Here is a 24,833-nt window from a genome sequence, read left to right on the forward strand (position 1 = left end):
TTGAGTACTCTTCTTTGGCCTTAAGGGTAAGAGAGGCTGCTCTTCTTTGGCCTTAAGGGTAAGAGAGGCACTCTCCTGGTGTTTTTCTCTGTTTACCTGGACAGTAGGTAGGTCTTCTTTATTCATGTTTCTCCTTCGTAAAAGTTCCTCCTTATTGTCTGATAAACTTGGAACTGAGCTCGATTTTAGTGAAACAGCACTTCCTGAATTACTGTTTCTGCCTTCATGCAAAGAACTGCCACTAGAACCCTGATGACTTTTTTGGTCCTGTGTAGGTGCTAGATTTTCTGCAGAAGAAAATTTAAATAACGATGAAATAAAGCCTCCCTTCTCATTCCTCTGTTCCTGCTTTGCTGAAGAACCCAGCCCACTGATAAAAGGAAGTTTTCCAGTGAAAGGAAATGTGTGGTCTTCCTTTGATGAACTATTTTGTCTTACATCCTCCACAGACTTATGGCTTTTAAAATGTTCAGAGGTACTTTCTTTCTGCCCTTGCTCAGCAGAAGGAAGCAACAATTGACTGAAAGACTTTTTGAGTGGGTTGAAAAAGCTTTCAGATGCTGTACCCTGATCTTGAGGCTGTACCTTAGGTTCCACATTACCTCTGTTTTGCTTGTTTGCCAGTCCATGGCCTGCAGGATGCTGATCCTCTGAGCGATTTGCAGGAGACTGCTCCCTGGCAGTGGGCGTACCCTCTACCAAAGTGGCACCTGGCTGACTTGTAACAGGATGCGAATCTGGTTGCTTCTGTGGCACATCCTGCTGCTTGGAAGCCAAGAGACCGTCAAGATTGGCTTTCAGACTGAAGGAACTGACTGAGTTTGTCAGCCTGCCAAAGATCGAAGACACAGAACTGCTACTTGCATTTACCTCTGCCTCACTTCTAGTCTCACTTTTCTGTGCCTCTGGAACAGTGCTGCTGGTCCTGGCTGACATCTGTCCAGATGGTGTTTCGCTCCTTTTTGCCTCAACTTTGACAGCATGGCTGTCCTTGGTGTGCTCCTCTTTTGGCACCTCCTTCTCAGAGAAGATCTTTAAAGGATTAAACATGCCTAGAACTGAATTCACAACTGAATGCTGGTTCTGCTGGCTGTCGGCAGAATTTCCTTGTGTTTGCTGGGGAGGATGTGGTGCAGAAGCCTTACTGTCTGTCTCAGCGGCTTCTGGCTTGTTGGAGTTTGTGTTCTGGGCTCTTTTATCACTGCTCACCTGGGATAGTAGCAAAGACTGAATGGAGAACTTGGCATCAGATTTATTATCTGCTGCCCCTCCAGAAGAAGAACTCTCAGTTTTAGACTTACTGGTAAATACATTCAAGATTCCACCTTCTGATGAGTTTTTGTTTTCTGTATTTTCTGGAGTGGAAGAAACAAGTTTTTCAACAGAGGCTGTGAGCTGCTTTGTGCTCGACCCCACCTTCTCTGTGAAAGAGCTGAACAGGGAATTCACTGTATTTTTCACACCTGACAAGTCTGGAAGAGATTCAGATTTGCCTTTGGTACTCTCCTCTGCAGCAGGATGTTTGGTCTGCTCAGACTTTTTAGCTTCTGATGAATTATCAGCATTATCCTGCTTCAGTGGCACACTCTCAACATTTTTTTTTGTTTCTGGCAATGTACCAAATTTGCTGATTTCTTCCTCCTTTTCAGCCAAGTATTCAGAGACGGATTCTACCAGACACTGAAGTTCATCCATCGTGTCTATGTACTCCTCATTGGGTTCTTCAACAGGAGACAGCGTTAAGTCTTGCACGGAATGACCATGCTTGCTCTCTTTAGTTTTATGGTTTTTATCAGAGCTAGCCTTTAACTGGGAACCTGCATTTGCAGGGAAATTAGCAGTTATGTTTCTCAAATGGCTGATGTCAGAATCACACCATCTTTTTGAAAGTGTATCCAGTTCCTCCATTTCATCATCTGAAACAGGAGAGTACTGGAACTCATCAGAAGCACTGCTGTCAAATTCCTCAAGGACATCGACAGGCACAAAAGTGTTCTCTACCATCCCCATGTGTTTCATGTCCTCAGTGTTACTTAGGTGAAGTGAGTCCTCATGGTTCATCCCCTGCTTGTTGGGCAACTTGCCACTTTTAACCATTAACCCATTTTTGTATGGACGCAGGACTGGGTCTGGATAAGCAGGCAACCGTTCCTTACTTTCAGAGTTACTGATATATTTTCCAATTCTATCATATACTGGGAAATCATCAGTGGGTTCAGAACCAGCTGCCACACCATTGAAATAAACTGTTTTCTCCCCAGGAAACTGCAGACCTCCATTACTTTGTAGGCTTATTCGTTCTCTCTCTTCAAAATTGTATCGCAGCTTCTTTTTCCTTCTTCTGTCAATTGTATCATATTCCTGAGGATATCTAGGGACATCTACAGACCTTGACCCCAGATACACATCTTGACAGCACCTTGATCTCTCACAGTGATTGAAATTTTCTCTTTTTGAGAGAGTTTGCATCTTTTTCATGTTTTTCTCATGCCAATTTCTAGCTTTATGAGTTTTTTCTAAGAACTCCTCTATTAACAGTTTTCCTAGCTCTTCATAGTTACTATCCTGTTCTTCTTCTCCATCTTCAGTGTCAAATGGAATGATCCTGACTCTTTCATTTCTAGTTAGAGATCCTTGTCTAAGATGAGAAATAAAGGGAGTGGGAGGGAAAGGAAGAGAGGCAGCAAAAAAAAATAGGAAGGGAAAATAACAATTTTTAAAAAAGCTATAGAAAGGACAGAAAAATAGTAATGGAAAAACATGCATTAAATAAATGAAAATTAAAATCAGAGACATTCAGAAATAACAAAATTGAAAACCTGCCAATCTAACACCATTACATTTCAATCAAATAGTCAAAAAAAGCAGCTTGGGTTATAAGATTCCATCGGTTATGTCTGCACAAAATTTAGAAATGCCTTTTTGAGGGAGAACAGCTTTTTGTGATCAAGTGAGGGCACACAGCCTTGGCTGTACCAGTACTCTGCTGCTGCTTTTTTAGGCATGCTGAAAAGAAGCCACTTATTGCAGAAACATGACTACTTTGAGATACAGTGCCCACGCGCACCGTTCCACTACCCTGTTCCTGCATTTCGGTCACTCTGGGCTATAGACTTTGTTCTAGCAGTATTCATAAAGAACACAGGGACCCTGTGTCTCCCAGGGGTGGCAGGAGAGCAGAGATTTCAACTGGAGGCTTAGGAGTCACTGGACTCCAGGCAAGTGAGAACAGGGGACAAAATGCAAACGGTGGGCATCAGCAACAAGAGGAGTTTCAGCTATTTCACCATCCCTCTTTGCTGGGAGAGCTCTTGCAGTAGCTAATGGCCTCGAGGTGCCCCTACCAATACAAAACTAAGATTCTCAGAGCTGTTACTGGACCAGAAGGCAAAACAAAACACCGGCGCTGGATATTAGCCCATCATAAGCCTCAGATGCTTTTCAGGATCTGTACTGCTAATTTATAATGATCTGCACAGATCCAACAGTTTATACTTGTCCATTGTGGGAGAATGGATTAAACTGTGAAACAATTTGGCGCTTCCTACAAACCCAAGTAAATGACCCTTGGGATTTTGGATTTAATTGCTATCCCTTGGTCAGTAGTATTATCTTGATTGTTCAACAGCCCCAAGAGTAGCAGCAAGGGAACTTCCTCTTGACCTAAATCTCACAAGGACAGCTTCTGACTACAGTCTACATACAAACAAACAGGTAGGAAGTGGATGTAAAAACATCAAAATGATCATCTGAAAGATGCACAGCAGCTTTGCTTCACATCACCAGTTGCTGAGAACTAAGGAGCATGAGGGCATGTCTGTCCCTGACCCTGTAAGAGGAGTGCCAGAGAAGGGAAAGCACAGAGGGCACAAAGGCATTTTTATGGATACTGCTAATCAAGTCTTCACCACGAGAGCTGCGCGGAGCATGCCAACATAGGATACAGACGGGATAGCCCTGAAAGAGAGATGGGTCATTGCACTTTCCACTGCTGCTTTAGTGCTGCATTTCCAACAGTACTAGCTAACTTACACTAATTGGAAAGATGCTCATTACTATAAATGAGTCCTGTTATACACAGTTTAAAACACGACGCTTCTTGCTTACAATTTTAAGCCAGTAATTGAAATAATTTTCTTTTAAAAGCTAACAATATTTAAAAGATTCCCAGGGCCACCGTAGTTACTGCATCAAGCCCTTCCAAAACTCAGCTAAAGGCAATGGGAGCTACATGAATGTCTGAAGGGCCATTATCTGTAAATGCTAAACCAAAAAAATTGGCTAATTTAGGCATAAAGAAAATTACTTTTCTTTCTAATTGAGCTTCTTTCCCTGTATGTGTTTCCTCTGCTCTTTTACAAAGCATCCCATTTACTAGAAATAATGAGAAAACCAACACATGAAAGGAGAAAAAGACATCAGCCCAGCATTTAACTACTACAGGCCTAAAAAACAGCTGAGGCAAACAGCAAATATCAGCTGAAATGTACCACGGGAACGCTGCATAGCAGCAACAGTGGGGAGACAGGCAGAGAGGTGCAGAGAGGGTAAGCCACTGATCTGACAGATCTAGAGACTCAGATTTGGACTCCAGGTCAGTGTGGCCACTCACGGTGGAATCTATGCTATCATATTGCCTTGAAAGTAAATGGAGCAAGACTAGAGAGGCATGGAGGACAAATAGTTAAAGAAAATGAGCTTTGAAAAGAAAAGTTAGTGCTTAAACAAAAAACCCAAAACAAACAAACAAACAAAAAAAAAAAAAACCACCAAAAAAAAAACCCCAAAAAACAAACAAACGAACAACAAAAAACCAACCAAAACTGAAGGGAAGATGTCTGCTATTCTGAACCCAAACTGGCTGTTGGCAGCAAAACACACTCCAAGGACAAATAAGAATATTGCTTGTCATCACTAGGAATTACTTCTCTCAAAGGAACATGTAACAGCTAATAAAGAGAAGCAGAACTTTTTAATCCAAACTCAAATATTGGAAGAAAGAAACACAGGTGTTAGACAGCTTCAACGGAGGCATTTTGGCACTGACAACCTTTTGCCCAGTTCAAGACAGTTTTTAGCAGGTTATTGTCTGGTTCTTCTGGGTGTGCCCAGGAGAGCCTCCTACAAGCCCTCATTTCCACAGCGACCATCAGCTGCAATCTGCCAGGAACACTGATTTCATCAGGTGACTGCCTCGTCCACAGCACTGAGAGCTGCTAGGAACAAAAGTCAAATACAATTTGTTTCTGCAATACTCACTACAACTTTGTTTTGAAAATATTTAAGATCTACCCACGTGCTTCTTTTCAGCCAGTTTGTTAGAAACACCTTTCCGGTAAGTAAGAGAATCCCACATAGCTTCTTTGGAAAGCTTATTTGCATATTTTATGTTTTAAGACTAAATATGCAGCAAAAAATCTTGTTGGGCATGTGGAAAATGCACATGGGAACAGGAATGCTCAGACCACCATCAACGATTTGCGTTTCTGGACTGAATATAATTTTAGACCATGGCAAACTACAAAGCTCACGGTTTTTAAGTACATTTTATGAGTCCAAATCCTTTTACATCAATACCTTCAGGAAATCAGGAGAAAAAAAAAAAAAAAGAAATCTATTCCAGCTTGGTATTCTCTAACAATTCAAACCAGCAGTGCTTCTTTGGAAGGTCTTACAAACACATTTGTCTTTTAGATACAGATAGAAATTCACATACACACTAACTACAAGCAAAGTGAGCCATGACAAACTACCTGTATTGTCAACACCACTCCAAGAAATCACACAACTCCAAAAAATGCAGCCACCACTGGCTTCCCCTGACTGGGGGTCCAACATCACTGTTCAGCTCGGCTCTTCCATACAGAAAAAGCCTCAGCTCATCTTTTCAGTTAGATCTTCGGCAACTTTACCAGGGCAAACCAGCAGCAAAGACTCACACGAGAAAGGGAATAACTTGATTATATAAGACATTTAATGAACTAGGAATAGAGCACTAGGAATGACACATCACACTGCAGTAAATGCATTTTGTTGGCACATTTGCTTCTATTCTTGAAACCTCAGTAACAACATTAGATGTTACCATGAAATTTCACCCTTTACCATTAACGATCCTACATCAAGCAGAGAAAAACTTAGCCTAAGTCACCCATGAGAGTAACTGAATTCAGGTTCAGGCTTCAGGAAACAATAACATTCTCACCAAGGGAGATAAGGTAGAACAAATCAGTTACAATACAAACAAAACTCTGCACCTCTAACTGTGATAGTGCGTAAGTAGCTGCCTCCTCCTCCTTCCTCACCAAAGGCAGAAGCAGCAGCTTAGCCTGTTCTACACAACCACTCTAATCAAGCTGACCAGCACTGTCCAAAATCTTCTACTTTCACCTTGCACAACCAACTCTAATTCACTTGCATTGATCCTAGTAAGTTAGTGCTGCAATGCTCAACACTTAAACAAGTTAAAAACACTTGTGAAACTACTGATTTATGGTCAAAAAATAATTCAGAGCTAATCAACTATCTTTTACACAGCTGAAAGTAAATCTAAAGAGAAAGCACACCATTCAACACTGTTATATGATAACAGGAACAAAAAAGGCAAAAAACCAAGAACTAATCTGTTACAAACTTTCTTCTCAAATACATTGTTTTGGCAGATCTAATAGAACTGGAGCTAATCCAGAAGATAAAATAAATCTGCACCAAGAAAGAAGCTCCCAATAGGATAACTCTGGCAGAAGGTGCTTCACTGGCTTGGGAGTACCTGGCCATGGTACCAGAAAGAGCAACTACCAACTACTCTGGCCTTCAGAAGGTAAGGGGAAAATACAACCAAGAGTAAATGACCTCAACGTTGAGCATATCTTTTAGAGGTAACTCCTTAAACCGCCAGATCTGTAACACATACCCTCATGTGTTTTTCCTGGTTCATGGCAGAATCCCAGTGTCAACAACACACATAACACCTTCCTATCAGAAGACTTTCGGAGTCCCTGATCTGCCCCCCCCCACAAGCACAGCACCTTCATGGTCTGCAGTGGAAAAACAATGGGGAAAGGAGAGCTACCCATGAAGCAGCACCCACCTGACGGCCACGGGCTCCCGATAATCCAGATCATAGTTCTGGAGGGAGTCAGCACAGGAATCCCGCAAGACCCCCTGCTTCTGCAGGCGAGCGGGGCCCGTGAACTGGTGCACGGAGGCGTTGGGCTGCACAGTGGTGTGGTACGGAGGGGGGATGCTGTTGCTCGTCTCACTGCGGTAGTCGCTGTCCCGGTCATCCACGGCACTGTCTGCGTCTTCAAAGGCTAAGAGACAAAAGCAGTTTAAGGGCACAGCTCTCTCAAGTTGCCTTGCTGGGACAGTGGAGCCGTTTAGTTTTGGAAGAATGACAAAAAAGCCACTATTTCTGCTGTGGCTGTATCTCCATCTGGGAGCCGGATATAACCTCCAGTTCTCTCAAGTGTGCACCAAGGAACTGTGGTGATCGGATCCACACCCTCCTTTCCACTCTTCCTATTACAGGAGTTTATTTCTCTTTAGTCATTACTAATAAGCAGATTAAGACATCTTTATTTAAAACAAAGAAAGAAACCCCACACAAAAAAAAAAAAGGAAAAAAAAACAACCACAAAAATGCCCAGCACCCAAAATTTCAGGTATTTTGCTGCTTCCAAAATGAACCTTTAGATACTGGAAAAGAAAAAAAAAAAAAACCCACAAACCCAAAAGCACTTCTTTGCAGAAAGGAGCTCTTTCTGAAAACTCTTCAACCTTTAAGCTGTAATGCTGTCCTTTCTTCTCAACATTCCTAACCCTAACTAACGGGGTTCTGGATATCTTTTTAATTCAGTTTTTTTTTTCCTATTATTTTTTGTAAAGGTATTCGTTTAAGTTAAGAGAAATCAATGGAAGGTACTCAGTAGAAAAATCAGAAGAACATTTACACTACTTCTTATAGGAGAAAATGGCTACCTTTAACACATACAGGTAAATTAGCTTAAGTATAGTACTTAACACTAATAATAACCTTCACAAAGGAAAAAGCTCCTTTCCACTAAGTCCCTCTCCCTGCAGAAACACTTCTGCTTGTTAATTCTTCAGGAAAGGAGAATGCCAGGTTATAGTGAGGAAAGGTATCAAAAACATATGGCTGTGTATGGCTGTGCAGGATGCAAGGTTATCTTTGAAAGCTTAAAGTGAAATACACACACCATAAGGCAGTGGAGTGCACCATTAACATGCTTGAAACAAAAGAAAATCAGGATCAGCCATTATTCATTCTCTCTGCCACCAAGTCTATCTAAAAAGGACAATCAAACTAAAGCCCTCTCTGCTAAGTTATCCAGTGGGGTGTGTCCTACACAGTCACTCATCATGAGGCTTAAAAATAAAGTGAAAGTGCTCTTTACATGCCAGATCCTTAAACCTGTATTTAAACTGCTGAAATTCCAAGCAGATGGAATGCAGCATCAGGGAACCCCTTTTCTTGCATGGGTGGTTCTCATACTTCTCATTCAATTTCCTTTTTTTTTAATCTGAGGTAAAATTTGTTCTTGGTGATCTTTTCAGTTCCTTCACAACATAGTAAGATTAATGCTCAGAAGTGGATGGCAGAGAAGAAAAGAACAACAGCAGAAAACATCTGCAAAATACAGGCCACTTGAAAAAGCCCTGCTCTACACTCTTAAGTGGAACCAATTCACTTTGATTGTCCACACTGAAAATGGAGTTAAGCCTCCTGCTTTTTAGTAATTTAAATGCTGCAGGGTTCTTGTCAGTCTCTAGTCAATTGAACAGAAATGAATAGTAATCACATGCTGCTGTATTCAGCTTTATTAAAAGCACAGTGTCCATCAATTTTATCACAGTTCAGTGCTTGGGAGAAATAATCAAAATTTACTGCACAAAAATGATTTCATATGCCAAGGTGCCAAACCCTACTGAGGAGCACCAAACTTGCAGCCTGTAGAGCAAGGGCTGATCTATTTGTCAATCACAAGGCTCACACTGTCCTCACAAGAATAACAAGCTATTACTCAGCTGAGCAATGTCATTGTGATTGCTCAACACTTGAGCCATTACTATCTAATGAACAGTAATTACTTCTATTGGGTCAGAAAACACACTGCTTCAAAGAGCACTGCTCACTTTGCTGCTCAACTAATTTCTTCGTCCCATCAGATACAACTGTCATTTAAGGTAAAGCCTAAGTAGCTCTGGTATGATGGAAAGTTCTTCAGCTGTGGCTGCATAATCATCACAGCACTTGCAGAGGCTGAAGGCAGCCTAATTGAGATACAGCCTTGGGATCCGGTAAAAGTCACCAGGACCAACAGCTTTAGGGATAAACAATTTAGCTAACTTTGAACGTGTAACAAAAAATACCAATCACTAGTACAATTACCTGGATGAAAAATACGGAATCCAGTGACTCACTAATACTGGGAGTGCAAATACTTACACAGTTGTGGTTATTAGGAAGCAGGACACTGCTTCTATGAGTCAGCAACCCTGCAGGCTCAGAGAATTCCAAATGAACCAGACTGCTGCAGAAGCACTATCTGGATTTGCTAACCAGTCATCGTGTCTCACCTCTGCACCATCAAAAGAAGATTTCCTACAAAAACTACAGTATCTCTAAGCAACATCCAAAAACACCTGATTAGCTTAAATGTCAATCAAACATATAGAGCATCTATGTTTATAAAAGCTGACCCCAAAACTTCTCAGAGTTCTTACTGGTTTTTAGCATGAGGAAGTTTCTTTGAGGTCACGACACAAAATGCCTCCCTAAGGCATGTTTAAAGGATGCAAGGCTCCATGAGGCAGGAACATGTTTTTTCTCTGACGTATGCTCCACAAACCTAACAGCATCCATAGATGTTAATACCAGACAGAAATCCTCAACTGACTCATAAGTAAGAGCTAACTCAAAAAACTCTTATTCAGGCTGAACTGCAACTACCCTATGAGCAATCTCACTTTATTTAACAGAAGTGTTCTCAAATGAAGACATTACTCAGCCTGATCAAAAGCATCAAAACCTGGCCCACATGTGGCATGTAGCACGCATTTCCTTTGCAAGAAAGTATTTTGTGAAATGCCAACATATAGTGATGATCCCATTCATTAACATACTTGACGCCTAAATTTTAATTAAGAGACTGACAAGAACGTGCAGAAGTGGCTTTGGAGATGCAGCTCCCCTTCAAATGGAGGCATTACAGCCCGTGTTTCAGCAAAATATCCCTTTCAACACACATGGTGTGATAAATTCAAGTACTGTTTTCCTCAAACAGGTGATACAACAAGTCTTCCATAAGCAAAGTTGGAGCTTAGCCTCAGTCCCTGAAGACCAGTTAAATCAATAACAAGACACATAACAACAAGCATAAGAAAACAGCAATTTTTTCACCCCAGTTTGAGAAATTTCACATATACCAAAGAGATCTCATGGGATCAACTGTTTCTTTGTCACTGGACCCACTGTGTAGAGAGCTGTGGGTAAGAATGAAGGGCAGGGTAGAAGCATGCTGTTCATGTTTCATTATTGAATATTCATGCATATAGGCAGCATAAGAAGAAAACCCACAGGGGCAGTCACATCACACAGTAGGATTTCACAAAGTGGGGAAGATCAAGGAAGGAGATACCTTCTCTGTTAGCCCTCCCTCTAACTCCTGGCCCCAGAAGTTGTAACACAACTACTGCAGGGTAGAACACATACAGTTTTTAGTATCTTGACCTCAAAACCACTTTGACAGTCCTGCTATGCCAGCCCAACTAGTCCCCTTTAGCCTCTGTCAACTTTCTTTATATCAAACTTCAGGACAGGGAGGAAAGCTAGCAACAAAATTATTTCAGGTGGCTGGATGAATGCACTTGAAGAAGTCGTTTTGCTTGTTTAAGATGCCAAGGCACAGCAGGAACTCCTCTCAAAACACTGTATTCAGTTGAAATTGCCTCTTGCTTTTCTAGCACAATGTGCCATCAGCCCCCGGGAGCTGAGGTCCAGTCCCCCAAGCTTAGTTATCCTCTACAAACTTGAGAAAAATCTTGGACAAAAGCAAAATCCTCATTAGTTCCCCAAACAAGCACTGAGCTTTTCACAGCTTTTGTCTATTTTAATAATGGTAGAAGAAAATCAAGTGTACTAACTGAAGGAATAACTTTCAGGTCAGCAAAGGTCTCTGCCAGCTCCACATCAAGGGCCACGCAATTCACCTTTCCCACCCATCATCCATTTAAACTTCTTTTCATCATAGCTGCCAACAGCTTCTTTCCTTAAGTCTCAGACCCTACTGTGCCATCATCTACTGAAACACTGCTCACTTCTAACAATTAAACAGACTTCTAAAAATCTTATAATCAAAATGCATACTAGCTTAAAGAGGACCACTGAAGTAAGAAAGAAGGAAAAAAAATCTCCAAAGGGCACAGGGGTGTTTTTTGAGGCTCTTCCATATCTTTTTATGCTAAAACCACCTAGGTTTTGAGAAATTACTTAAATGCAACTTTGCAGGTCATTAATTCATTGTATTGCCCTCATCACTTAAAAATACATTAGAAATTAGCGTATTTTTAAGACAGCATGTTTGCAATATTAAGTCTTCAGTTAAAGAGCTTTCAAAATCCTGTTATTCTCACTTGAAAATACTCTTCTGCTGAAACACTCGACAGCCAAGAACAGAACTGACAGGCTGAAGTGCAAAGACTACTTTGAACATCTACCCTACTTCTTCAAGTCTTTCCCTTCCCTAAAATGAAACTAGGTAAGCGGTACAAGATGTCCCTTTCCTGAAGTGCAAGTGCCCTCTGCCTAGCTAACAAGGGTCTGGGCTACAGCACTCCTCTTGCAAGAAACTCTCACCAGGAAAAAGTCTTCCAGCTACCAACATGCTGTTTTTGCTGCTTCCTTCTCAGCTGCTGTTTAAGAGTTGCAACTAGAAGTGTGTTTTTCATTATATTGTCAAGCTAATGGAGTTCACTTAGAAACACCATTGACACTGGCCCAAGCCTGACTGTAAGGATGCTAAAATTATTTCAAAGAGGACAGCACAGCAAGGATGAAGGAGAGGGAGGGAGCCTCATGAATACAAGTACCTTTTAAAGCAAAAACACCACACACTGACTCTCCAGATAAACAGGAAAAATACACGTGCACAGCTCTCCTAGACCTCTCACTAACTAAAGCTTAAACACCCCATTTCCCTGGAAGATGAAGCTATTTAGGACACTAGTCTTTCTTTTAGTAGTGTAAAAAAGTTAATTAGTTACCTCTCTGTTATCCTACCACACCTCTAAGAGTAAACAATTGAGACATCCAGCACTGACAGCACAAGCAAGTTGATCAACACTGCCGATGCATAAAGAACTTATGTTTGATCAAAGACAGGAGAACAAGGAAGACAAAAAATGTTGTGGGAGAAGAAATGGGAAGTCACTAGTGGAAGACTTCTAAAATGCAGAACAGGTCCACATATGAAATGCACTGTAACATTACCTGGACATTAGACTCAGAAGCAGTAAGAATGTCCTTTCCAAATTCCATTATGTCAAAAATGGAAAAACACGAGGCAGAATCTCCTCCCTGCTGGATGCAGTCACAGTGATCTTTCCCTGCATGCTTCCCCCTAAGCAACACTCTTGTTCTTGTCTTTTACACAGGGAACACCTTTAAGACTAATGGATCAACTGTCATATGTTCTATAGACTGTAGAAGCCATACACTGTATCTTGAGCAGAAGCCATTCCTGTTGGCACCTGCAGCACTTTCAGAAGGTGAAGATGTTTCATGCACATTTTCTGGAAAAAAGAACAGAAATTTTGCAGCCTAACCAGGAGTTGTTACACCAGTCTCCAGGTGTGGCATCAGCTCTACTGATCACAGACAGGTGCAGTATCTGAATTTCACCTGTCCAAGGCTGGTCAGCACTAGTGAAAGCAAAGCCCTGCCACTTTTGCCATGATACTGTCTCACTGAGGTTGCACATAACACAACACTTACAACCCCACTGGCACGCAACAGTAATTTCTTCTTTCAGATTTACTCCTATTTGTAGTATTTGGAATATATTTCCACCATATCTTTGTATCTAAGTAAGACAATGACTACAGATTTCCTTGTGTTTTTCCATTACTGCAAATATTGATTTGGGCTTGCACAGGTATGAAGAGCAACACAAAAGGCATACACAAGCAAAAAACTAGAACCACCTTTACAGGAAAAGAATATAGTCCAATTCTGCCATCATGTCCTCAAATTCCAGTAGAAGACACAAGCAACTCATTTAAAACATGACCAAAACAAAGCTAAAAAGTGAAAAAATTAAAAGCCATCCATCTACACAAATATGAAGACTAAGTGAAAGTAAAAGAAAAAACAACAGAAGAGGTTTTCTATATGCATGAATATTTCCACTTCTCCTTGTACTGGAGCATGCTGCATCATTATATGATCAGAAAGCTTGCAAGAAATCAAACTGTTACGTACTCAGCTGCTCTCCCCATCCGAAATAACTCCAGTTGCCTGCATGTAACACAAATGGCAGAGAAGAATAGGAATGGAAAAAGAAAGCTTAGAAAAAACAAACCACAAGCATACTTTTCATGTATTTACAATGCCTTACAGATTGTGAGCTTGAAAATGTAAGAGATTTTTCTTTATGAATATAACATTATGTTGGGGCTTATTCCTCATGTCCAGTTTGTTTATAAGACATTCAGAAGACTAATATCATTATAAACTCTTGGAATTGACAGACAATCATGCATTTATTCACACAAGTAGATAAAATACTTATCAATCAACCTAGCAAGAACAGTTAAACACTGTTATTTCTTAGTACACTCAAATGTCTCAGAAACCAGACTCCAGTTTAGAGCAGTATCCGATTCCTACAGGCTAGACTCTGCAAATCAAGTGGCAGAAGTCACTTCACGTTTCCATTTCTGCCCCCTTTCCGGAACAAAGTTAACCCAGTGGTGAGAGCACCACTTCAGTAACAAGGGCATGAAAAACTGTGTCCATGTAAACAACGTGAAGAGTACTTTGTTAGGCAAATATACACACTGGTAAAAAGCTTTGGAGCTCTCACAACATGCTAAGGCAAACAGCCACGAGTTAATTCTGCACAAGTAAGCGAACCTTTCCATGTTAAAATTGAAGGTGAAAACAAATTCATGCTAAAGCTGCACAGCAAATTGGTAAGATGTTAAAATTTTTACTTATCAATACCTATGCTGTCATCCCAAGGTCATACTCAGTACCATGGAGGCAACGAACCAGTACATACAGCCCTCAAAGCACTTCAGAACCATGCACACAACTTGCAACTCCAAGAAATGCTTCAGAACCAGCATTTCTGAAGACAGCATGTAAAAAATGCTTTGAAAAGTTACATTTACAGGAGAGGTGATGCATCAAGTGCAGCAGACAATAAACAAATTCATCATATGTAGACAGAGAACAAGCAAGAGTTTTCTGTCCTGGCCACCATCTCTAGCTACCAGCCAGGCACACAGATGCATCAGAGCTACAACCAGGTTGCTCCTTTCTTTTTGGAAACAAAAGGTCTACAAAGCAACACAGTCCCTCAGACACACATCAGTACTTCAAGGTCCCTGGATAGGCTCTGACAAACACACGTGGCACTTTGCACAGGCACAGACATTGCTCAGGTTCAAGTGGCACTTTTATAGCTGGTAGAGTTTCAAAGGTATGCCATTACCTTCTGGTTCCTATGATAGTAGTTAGAGAGGGGAAAAAAAAAAAGTAACACACGTATGTTTGCTTTGGTCATTAAAGGAAGCAGCCCTGACTAACTGGAACAAACTGAATGACAATTTTTATGGTGCTGATTTAGAAAGAACCACTGGTATAATGCTGAACACATGCAGTTACCATGGAGTATAAAAGGTTTATTCCCCTCCTGTGTACAGAAGTTCTTGTTTGCTGAATTTAACAACAGAAAAAACCTGAAGTCCATGGAGTCGAGCACCAGCAATTTACAGCCTGAGACAAGACAAATGCCACATCTCTGGCCCACAGCAAGAGTGACAATGCTGGGGTGCTGGTAAAATGAAGATGTACCCAAATGCATCAGAAACCTGTCAGGATCCACCCAACAGTGTTGGCATGACCCTCACCACAAGGCTATCATCTCAGGCTTGTTTTTCACAACAAAAAGCCTAAATACCAGCTTTGACAGACATGTGAGTGTTACTTCAGGGTGGAAGGAGAGGAAAAAGAGGAACTCACAACCAAGCCGGCAAAGAAAACAAAAGTAAAGACATGGCAAAGAAATAAAAAGGGGAGACAACCAGGAGAAAGGGTAGGAAACCAGAAGCAGGAAGAGCAGAAACAGTGGAGAGAGACATAGGAAAAGGGACTGAGGAAAAAGATCAAGATGCTGACAGAACTCCGCACTGAACTTTAATTTCTTGTGACCAAGAGTTCCCATTAAAGACAATTTCCTATTAATGTAGCAGCTTACACGTATCCCATTCCTGCAAATCTCAAGACACTAACACATGTAATAGCAACCCCAGCACATCCTTCTATCACAATGTCTGTGATGGCAAAGGAAGGAACATTCAAACATTTGCAGCTTGTATTACTATCAAAGATCCAGAAAAACTGTAGTGATACAGCATTATTGCAATCAGGCCACATGCTAGTGAAATGCATGTCATTATTAATAAATGAATGCACATATAAAACCCCAGAGCAACTGGGGAAGAAACACCAGAAGGTAACTATAAATTTCCAAAGCTGGTATGCAGATCAGAAAAACCACAGAGGAAATGGAGCTTATCTGTCCTCCAGATTTCACAAAGATAAAAATCCCAGACCCAGCCTCTGCACAAACTACTGTATTCAGTCTGTATTGAGGGAATAAGTGACCTCTGAAACCAGCTGAGAATGTTCCTAACCACTACTGCTTTGACAGGAAAAGGCCTGATGGTTGGCACAACACTAGTCATCGTTTGAAACTGCAACAAGGAGAAAACCAAATGCTAAAACAACCCTCCTGGATTGTTTTGTTACAAGCTCTGTCTTTGGAGAAGCTTTACCACCTCCCATAGATAAAAGAGTCCTCAAACTGACAATGCCATCTACTTACCTGTCCACCTCACCACTACCAAGTTCCTTATGAACAGCATGAAAATCCCACAGACTTTCCACACCCAAGGCAAATAGCAGTCAATGCCAAGCACGGCAGGGCGAGGAGAGGAGCAGCTGCCTTTAGACAGCAGCTCCTTACCCTGCACATGTTCTCAAACTGAGAACCAGGATATGCTACAGCTATACACTGGGGAAGGCAACGCTGCAGAAGCAGAGAGAAAGAGATGCAGTAACAGAGAGTAAGGGATTTTCAGCCAGAAGCTCAAAACTCCGCTTTTGTTTGTTTTTACTAACACCCACTTCACTTTAGTGTCTAACATTTTGGAAAAAAAGATGACTTTATTAAAGACTCAACACATATGCTGCTTCATTTAAGATTCAGGAGCTAACAGTATATATCTCAGTCCTTCAGCATAATCGCAGAAGACCTGGGCTGACAGTCTTGATATTTTGAAGGTTAATGAAAACAGAATTTCTTTTTAGCCTTTTCAAGTTGTTTTTTTGCTCTATAAAAATAATACATATAACCACGATTTGTTAAGAAAAAATCCCTTCCAAATCACCTTTGGGAACAAATTTAACCTGTACAAACTCGAACTAGAAACACCAAGAGTCCAGACAGAAAACGGAAAGTTGTAATTCTAAAACCATACAACAACATACACCAATACATGATACAGACAAGTCAGACTAGTCACTCCATGTGCTCTTAAATACCAACTGTGTGTGTCTTGGTTATCACATTATTTTGTATTTGTAAGTTTCAGTACTCAAAAAATGAGGTTTCATATAAACCTCCAATTAAGGACTAAGCAATGCCAGCAGCCTGGTGTCTTGGAAGCTACAACATTTTTGTCATTAACACATTTTGCAAAGCACATCTAAGTTCTCACTGTTAGCTGAATATAACATATGCTTGTTCTGTGCCTCAGTTATGCAACTATTCAGGGAGGAACTCCTCCTCTCCACTTCACACTGTCAAACCTGGATCAGCAGGGACACTGTAAAAAAGCAGAATATTCCAAGTCTTTAATGCAGTCTAATTTTACTGCCCGTGTGCCATTTTGTTTCATTTCTGTTTACAAGCCTCTGAGATTGGCTGAGACCGACTATCCCTGTCAGAACGTTATCATTTGCTGCTGTCCATTGCTTATAGTCATGCTTGTGAACTATTTAATCCTCCTGTTATGAGCTTAGCACAAATGGAAATAATCTAAATAAGTTTATAAAAACAAACTAAACTCCAGATAGTATATTTGATTCTGATGAAGGACCATTTGAAAAATGTTCTGGTCAGCTCTTTTTTCTTAGGTTTAATAAACCTCCTCTCCCCCTGGTTAATACCCTCAATACAGTGTGAATAGATCTTAGATTCCATAAAAATCTACATTCTTCCACTGTTCAATGTACTTCCCAAAACTAAAAAGGTGATATTTTAGTGGAATAACCTTCTAAAATACAAAACATACATTGAATAGCTTTTTAGAAGGAAGTCAAGTTTTCAGTAAGCACGATGCCAAAGAAGGTTTCGTAACAAGTACCACCATTTCCAGTTCAGTTTTGGAACACTCCAGATGAGGGCCAAGGCCTCCAAACAAAAGGAGATGAAAAAGCACAGGAGGCAAATGAGCTAAAAGGATCTGACAGAGACAAGGACAGGCACTGGAGAGTGACACTGAAGTGCTCTCCTTGCTCCTCAATTCACCACATTCAGCTTATGCTGAAATTTTTGAGTATTTTATTTCACTAAATGAAATGGCCCTTCTGGCAACCTTTACTTTGGCTAAACAAAATCAGACTGAGATCTGAGAATTTAAGCAGGGCTTGGATCACCATCAAATCATCGAGAGTACCCATTAAGTTATTACAAGCTTGTGCAACTCCTTAGTAACCATAGTAAAAATGATCAGGCAGAGTGCCACCTAATTTTATCTTCAACAGAAAAACTGTAACATTTCTATCCTTGCACTGATACCTAACATGGCCGTCTTTGTCTTCCAAATTACCAGGCTACCAAATCACACAGACTATGTAAACACAGCTACAGACAAAAGATTTATATACCCTTTCCTGAGATACAATTCTGGACTACAGGTGATAATTTAACATTACATATATGCATAATAGCAAAGAGGAATATAATGTTCTACAGCAGCTGAGATAAAAGATTTGGTGTCTTTTTTTCTTCTGATTTTTAATCTTGGACTTTCAGTACAAGCCTCACTGTTCAAGGACACATATTTATGGCTTTTGCATGAAGTTGGGCAATTATTTTTCTATCAGTTTAAAATTTAAAATTTTTTAAAAAGTTTATATTTCACTGTTGTAACAAAATTCAAAATATTTTGCTCCTATTGCTATGATATTAAATGATGACTAATAAAGTTTAAAGTCCTTAAAAAAACTGAAATAGAAAAAAAGAGAAGCTTTCATGAAGAGCACTAGACAAATTATGAAAGCTAGCGTGTTTAAATGAGCATTTGCTTTGTTTGATCACCGCTTATAGAGACACTTGTCAGTACTGGCATTTAATATTGTCAGTGTTCAGCATTTCAGTAAGAATTTTACATTAGGAGGGGTTTATTTAAAAGTAAAAGCTTTATTTCCTTGTGACCACCTTCCAGAATGCAGCCCATACTCTACAAAAACAACAACAAAAAAGCTATATTTAGACGATCATCAGCAAATTCAAAGCCCTAGAACTGTCTAGAGTTCAGCAGTACATCAAACTTTGTTACTGTATAATCTCCTAATATAGCCAGTATTTTTATTTTTAAATTCCATATGCCAAGTACTTTTCCTTAGACATATCCAGTCCTGAAGTAGCAGCTTTATCCTAAAATTTTAGTGTAAACCCTTGAATCTGTGTTCCTTTTAGCAGATCTAACATGCCTTCAGCCAGCCCAGACAGTGAGTGCCACAAAGCCACTAGAAAACAAATATCCCAGAGGGGATTTATCCTAAACAAAGAGAAACAGGAGCTGCCAGTCACCCAGAAGCAGAGAGGCCAAGGATCTAGCTTTCCCAGCCCATCAATAAACTACCACAAAAAAAGCTCATACAATGGTTCCCCTTGCATGGACTAAGGCAGTTTTCCTTGGCCCAGCCTAAATAAATAAAGTCATTCATATGTGCTGTTTTGAATTACACTTCCACAGAACAGTCTTTCGAGTTGTAACTGCACTGTGGCCAGAAGTTCTACTCTTACAAGAGCACAGCTATTCAATGAGTGCAGCACGATCTTCAGCGTCATCTACCCTTGAAAAGGGTAAAATAATCATTGACTTCTTCCTTACCCTTCCCAAACTGGCGTGGACTAGAAATGCTGTAGGTGGCTGCTGACCTCTGTTGTCTAAGTGCAGAATCAGGCTGGTAACCAGAAAAAACCAGCAACAATCCTGATGTATAGCACACACCTCTACAACAAGGAGGGTAGTGTCACCTACCAGTATTCTCAAGACAACTATGCTGCCTGACCCTCCACTATCACAGATCATACAGCTCTATGAACAATTAGGAGGGTCATGTTCTGGTCTTCCTGATGCACCAGTGGAATTTGAGCTCCCCCCAAAAAAAACCAAAAACAGTGAACATCAGAAATGAAACCTCTCAGAGTCAGCCTCCGTGGTACCTTTGAAATAGTAGTGCATGCGAAGGTATTAGAAGAATTTTGCAGAAACAGATTTCTTCAAATATCAGCAGCAAAGAAGGGTCACCACGACAAATTGATCTGGCACCAAATAACAAACAATCCTACAATGTGTATAAAACATTTTGCCAGATTTAAAGTAGATAAAAAGCTGCTTATGTACCTCAAACAAAACTGTAGCATTTTTTCCTGCATGCATGTGCACACACACATATTCCAGAGAGCATTAAGAGATGTAATCTTGTTCCTTACTCTTTCGCCTTATGGCAGGCCAAGCACACGCTGGCTTTGGTTCTTTCTGCTGGTAAAACAGTATATCAGAAGCTATTGCTTCTTTTGTTGCTCTTACCAACCTACAATCCAGAGCCAAGCAAAAAATTTACCTTCTTCTGGTACAAAAGAAGCACACCAAAACCTACAATAAAATACACACACATGCACAAAAAGAAAAAACAAACAAACAAACAAAAAATCCCCACAACAAAATGTTACCACCCACCACAGCCCTGGTAACTGGGGATTTTACAGAGCAAAGGATTCACGGAAATAGAACAAAAACATTGAAACAGAAAAAGGACAATAAAGCACCCTCAGAAAAATTATTAGTCAATGATAAGAGGACAGACATAACTGGTTGATTCAGTGGCACTTAGGTTATCTTCCCTGAGAACAACACTGAACAAACCTGCTCTCTTCCAGATTTGTAAACTCCCTGACAAATGGTGTAGGGCAGTATTTAGAATAGCTGATATTAACCAAGTCTGCCAAATTGATTCTGCAAAGATGCAGAGTATCTTTCTCATCCCAGTTTGCACTGTGACTGATCCAAGTCGGAGCTGCATTTAAAATATTCACAGTGTGACTCACTTGTGGATTATAATGGACTTTCATGTGTCCAGAAATGGTCTTGAGCATACAAGGAAAACATATCTGTAACTCCTCACAATAACTAACTTAGAGCTCATTGACTCAATGCCAAAGTAATCAAACAATATGTTTTCAATCTGCATATTTTAAAGTGAATTTCCAGACAAAATGTCTTGCTTTCTTTTCAATTTACATTTAATTTCAGGTCACGGATAAAAGCCAATATGGAGATGCTGCAGTTTTCTAACAAAAAATTAATAATTATGACTACATTTAATAGAAAGGCAAACAAAACTAGATCCATGGACTCTACAGTGCTTTGCTTATTGCTTGGGATCACTGAAAGTTAAGTCAATTAGAAGCATGTGATCTTTCTGGGGCAGGAGGAACGTATAGGGAAGCATAGCAGTTGGGAGTTAAAAATTAAATGGTTAAGTATAATAAAGGAAAGAGGCAGGGAGTGCCAAAATCAGCAGGACTTAGAAAAGATTGTACATACAACAGAACCACCCGCCTCATTTAAGAATAGGTAGGAAGCCCAAATTCCACATTACCTCAGAAATTATGGGTCAGACTCTTCTAAGAACAAAACAGCATTTGAGACTGTGAAAGGGGGCCTGAAAGCTCAATAATCTCTGGAAAAATTAGAGCCCCCAGTAAGGGCTGAGATTTCCCATGGCACCATGCCCAAGCAGCAGCCCATATACGACCAGAGACAAAAACCCACCCTCAGATCAGAGACTGGCTTTCATACGGGGCCACCTCTCTTCTCTCACATCCTGCTCCATCCTTCTCCCCCTCTCTACTCAGAGGAGATAGAAGAACCAGCTGCATCCCTGCAGGAAGTGGGAAACCACCACAAGAAAAGATGGTTTGGAAAAGGTAAAAGATGTGCAGAAAGTACAGATGCAGAAGAGGGCAGAAGTGTAATCTAATTTTAACATGCAAGGACATCTATTTCGCTAATTAAAGAACCTCATCCTGCCTGCTGGAGTAGGATTTTCTCTAGCTGGAACAAGGACATCAAAATGGTCTTCTGAGAGCTGCCAGAGTGGCTAAGCAGGATGCCAGTGATACGTGCAGTTATGTACCATTATGTTTGTAAGTGCAAGCTATATGAAATGTTTTGCAGCACTTTTGCTCTATAGAGCATCAGGTTTTAAGATAATTTTGTATTTTTTGAAGGATTGGGAAAACATTCTCGCGGAGTAAAACCTACTCACATTGAGCATGTTTTTTCCTCCTTCTAAATAAATATTTAGTCTGCTGTCCAGCAGACTATGTCCTGCTCCTAGCAGTGACCATACCTCATCTGGCATATCTAGATGATGAAAATGAAAAATGTTGTGATGGAAAATTGGATGAGTCTTAAAAGTGTTCTTGAGGGTCATTTTTATTATATCTAAAAATACACCTATCAATTATTTACCCACATGGTAAGTAAGAACACTCCATATTGAACACATTTTAGTGTGGTGAAGGACACCCACCCTGCTGCTGTGTCACATGCAAAGGCCAGGTCAGCTTTCAATAGAGATACAATCTGTGCATGTTCTGAGTTGAACTCTTGAGTCTCAAAGTACTGTGCTGTATCGAGGCAAGCTGACAACTCTTATGCACAAGTTCATGCAGGCAGAGTTCATTTTTCAAAAGTACCTCTATATTAAATGTCTATTTTGTATTTTTTCCATGTAAATAGATATTCATAGACATCAGATACTTTCAGGCAGTAAACAAGCCAAAGTACATACAGTGCCATCAGCTTTATTGAAAATTCTTCAATACATTAACAACAGACTGCTATGAAATGTTTAACATCCATTCTAATGAGTGTTTTAATCTCATGAATGATTATATTAATTCTTATGTGACATTAATTGTTCAAACCACGGGGCCTTCAACTGAATATTGCAAAAGGTCATTTTCCAGCAAGATGCAGGCTGTTAACAGCCAGCACAACAAGGATGGCCGTAGGGCTGCTCCTCGCTGTGTCTGTCTGCAAGAGCCCAGCTGGTTCTCCAGGGGAGAAACCAGCTACAGGGCGATGTAAAAGCACCCTGCTGTGGGAACAGGTGCAGCTTATTTTCCCTGCACAGAAGCATTCCCTCTAATTTACCCATACATCTCAATACTTAGGAGATTCAATCAAACCAGCTTCCCTCAAACAAAAGCAAAGCCCAGGGCATAGAGCCAGGAAAATAATTTCAGCAAACAACATGTTCATTTCTTGGACACTTCAAACACCAGATAGTTTTTCTTTGACCTTTTGACATTAGGGGTTCTGCACACTATGTTAGTATGATTTAATCAAATATTAGTTTCTCCCAAAATGTTTCTTATTTGTTGGCTTAACAAATCAATTGTACCCTTTTGACTATTTAAAAAACAAAACAAAACACACCTAAAAACTGAAAAACACAACAACAACAACAGCACAACTAAGAGGGAAAAAACCAAACTAAAAAACCCCACATACACCTTTTTTTAAAAAAAAAAAAAAAAAGGAGGACACATTCAGTGTTACCTAGAATGAAAGTATTACTGGAATACTTTGATGTAGAGCTGTACATGTTCCAGCTACACAGCACAATCAGATTTCCTAGGCAATTGGTTAATGCCTATAGTTGGTTGAAGATACTTTTAAGATAACGTAACAAAAAGTACACAGAGAAATTAATTCTACTCAAAGAAGGTAAACAGTAATTAGCATTTCCTAATGTTATCAGTTTTGAGGAGATCCTATAATCAGCCTAATGGATAAACAGCCTGCAATGTGTAATACGCACATCTTACAGGATTTTAAGTAGAGGATAAAAGATTTGTTTAAATTATGAGACTTGAATTTTATTAATGTTGTTGCCAAAAGTAGATAACACATTCACAAGAGACATCACTGAGCTTTCATCTATTGTATGTTAAAAGCAGTGTTTCAAAAATCTAATTCTGCAGATCATCAGATACATCAAATGCTATGTTATTTTTCCATCCATGTTTTCAGAAGCATAAAAAATGCAAGACAAGATAAGCAGAAATTAGTAAAAATATTTTTTCCATCCATCAACGCAGCATTGAAAAGTAATATTGAAGAAATTAGACATCAAGTACGCAAACCTCTGGTGCATTTTAAAAGGCTACCAGTAGTACTGGTCTCCATCTATTTTCTCCCTCTTAAAATTTCATTAAACAGTAATAAAAATTATATTTAACAAAGGAAGTTTTAAGAGAACATAGTCTAATGTAGTCAAATAAATAAACACAGCATTTTCTTACTGGTATAAATATTACAAGGGCCTGACAATCTCAGGGACTTTGAACACATTTTGTGTTCCTATTGCACACAAGGACAACAGCAAGTTAAAGACTCAATGCCTGATTTCACTTCCTGGCATCAGAAGATGCAGAGCAACATTTAGAGGACAGCTTTTCGTAACTGCACAGAGATTTAAGTACTTCTAATACGAAAATATTGTTCAGATGTACCATCACTTGATAACTGACCATAGAAGGAAATAAAGCACACTGAAAGAGGAAAAAATATTGAAAATAAGTAAGTCTAACTTACAACACTGGGAGGCAGCACTGGGCAATGGTTTCTTCTGGACTTCCTCCTGAAAGGAATACTAAAGGAGGGAAAAAAAATAGGAAGGAACATAGACAGATAAGAAAGCAAATAGTAACTTTATGACAGCATGCCACACATAAGAGAAAATATCCCTAGTAGTATCAAAGTACAATATCTATAAGCATAATATCCATAATATATTCTCCTTTATAGCTGCATTTAAACACACTCCCAGAAGTCTCCTCTTTTCTCATGCCAAAATCACATGTTACAAAGTGCACTTCTGTTTAAGGTAAAGTCTGCTTTAGAACAAGCACAGGCCCTATTACCAATTCTGAGACCTCCAATTAGACATCTAAAAGACCTGATTCTCCACACCTTAATGCCAGTGTGACAGGGAGCTCCAAACTGGGAATACACCTGTTTATATCTATACACTCCAGTACAGCTTTAACAGTTCAAAACTCATGTGGGCTCACAGCAACTCTGCAGTATGAGATGGAAGCAGTAAGGTAATTACTGTGCCTGGCAGGGCAAGAACACAATGTCTGCCCAGCCAGTACTTGCAAACTCTCCTGTGATCCACTTTACATCCAAAGTGAAGAATTTTTCATTTCATT

At 40.0% G+C, this 24,833-nt stretch overlaps 1 protein-coding gene across 1 annotated transcript in view; it reads right to left on the reverse strand.

The window, feature by feature from the left end:
- LOC309584785 (protein unc-13 homolog B-like) overlaps positions 1–24,833 on the reverse strand; it is a 204,429-nt gene that overhangs the window by 135,097 nt on the left and 44,499 nt on the right. The window contains exons 7-9 of the mRNA XM_082301026.1: positions 24,214–24,271; positions 13,502–13,537; positions 7,091–7,313 (exon numbers count right to left, since the gene is read on the reverse strand). Coding sequence (XP_082157152.1) covers positions 7,091–7,313; positions 13,502–13,537; positions 24,214–24,271 — 317 coding nt within the window. The remainder of the gene's footprint in view (positions 1–7,090; positions 7,314–13,501; positions 13,538–24,213; positions 24,272–24,833) is intronic.

This window comes from Coloeus monedula (genome assembly GCF_965178545.1).
Source record: "Coloeus monedula genome assembly, chromosome: Z".
NCBI classification, from domain to species: Eukaryota; Metazoa; Chordata; class Aves; order Passeriformes; family Corvidae; genus Coloeus; species Coloeus monedula.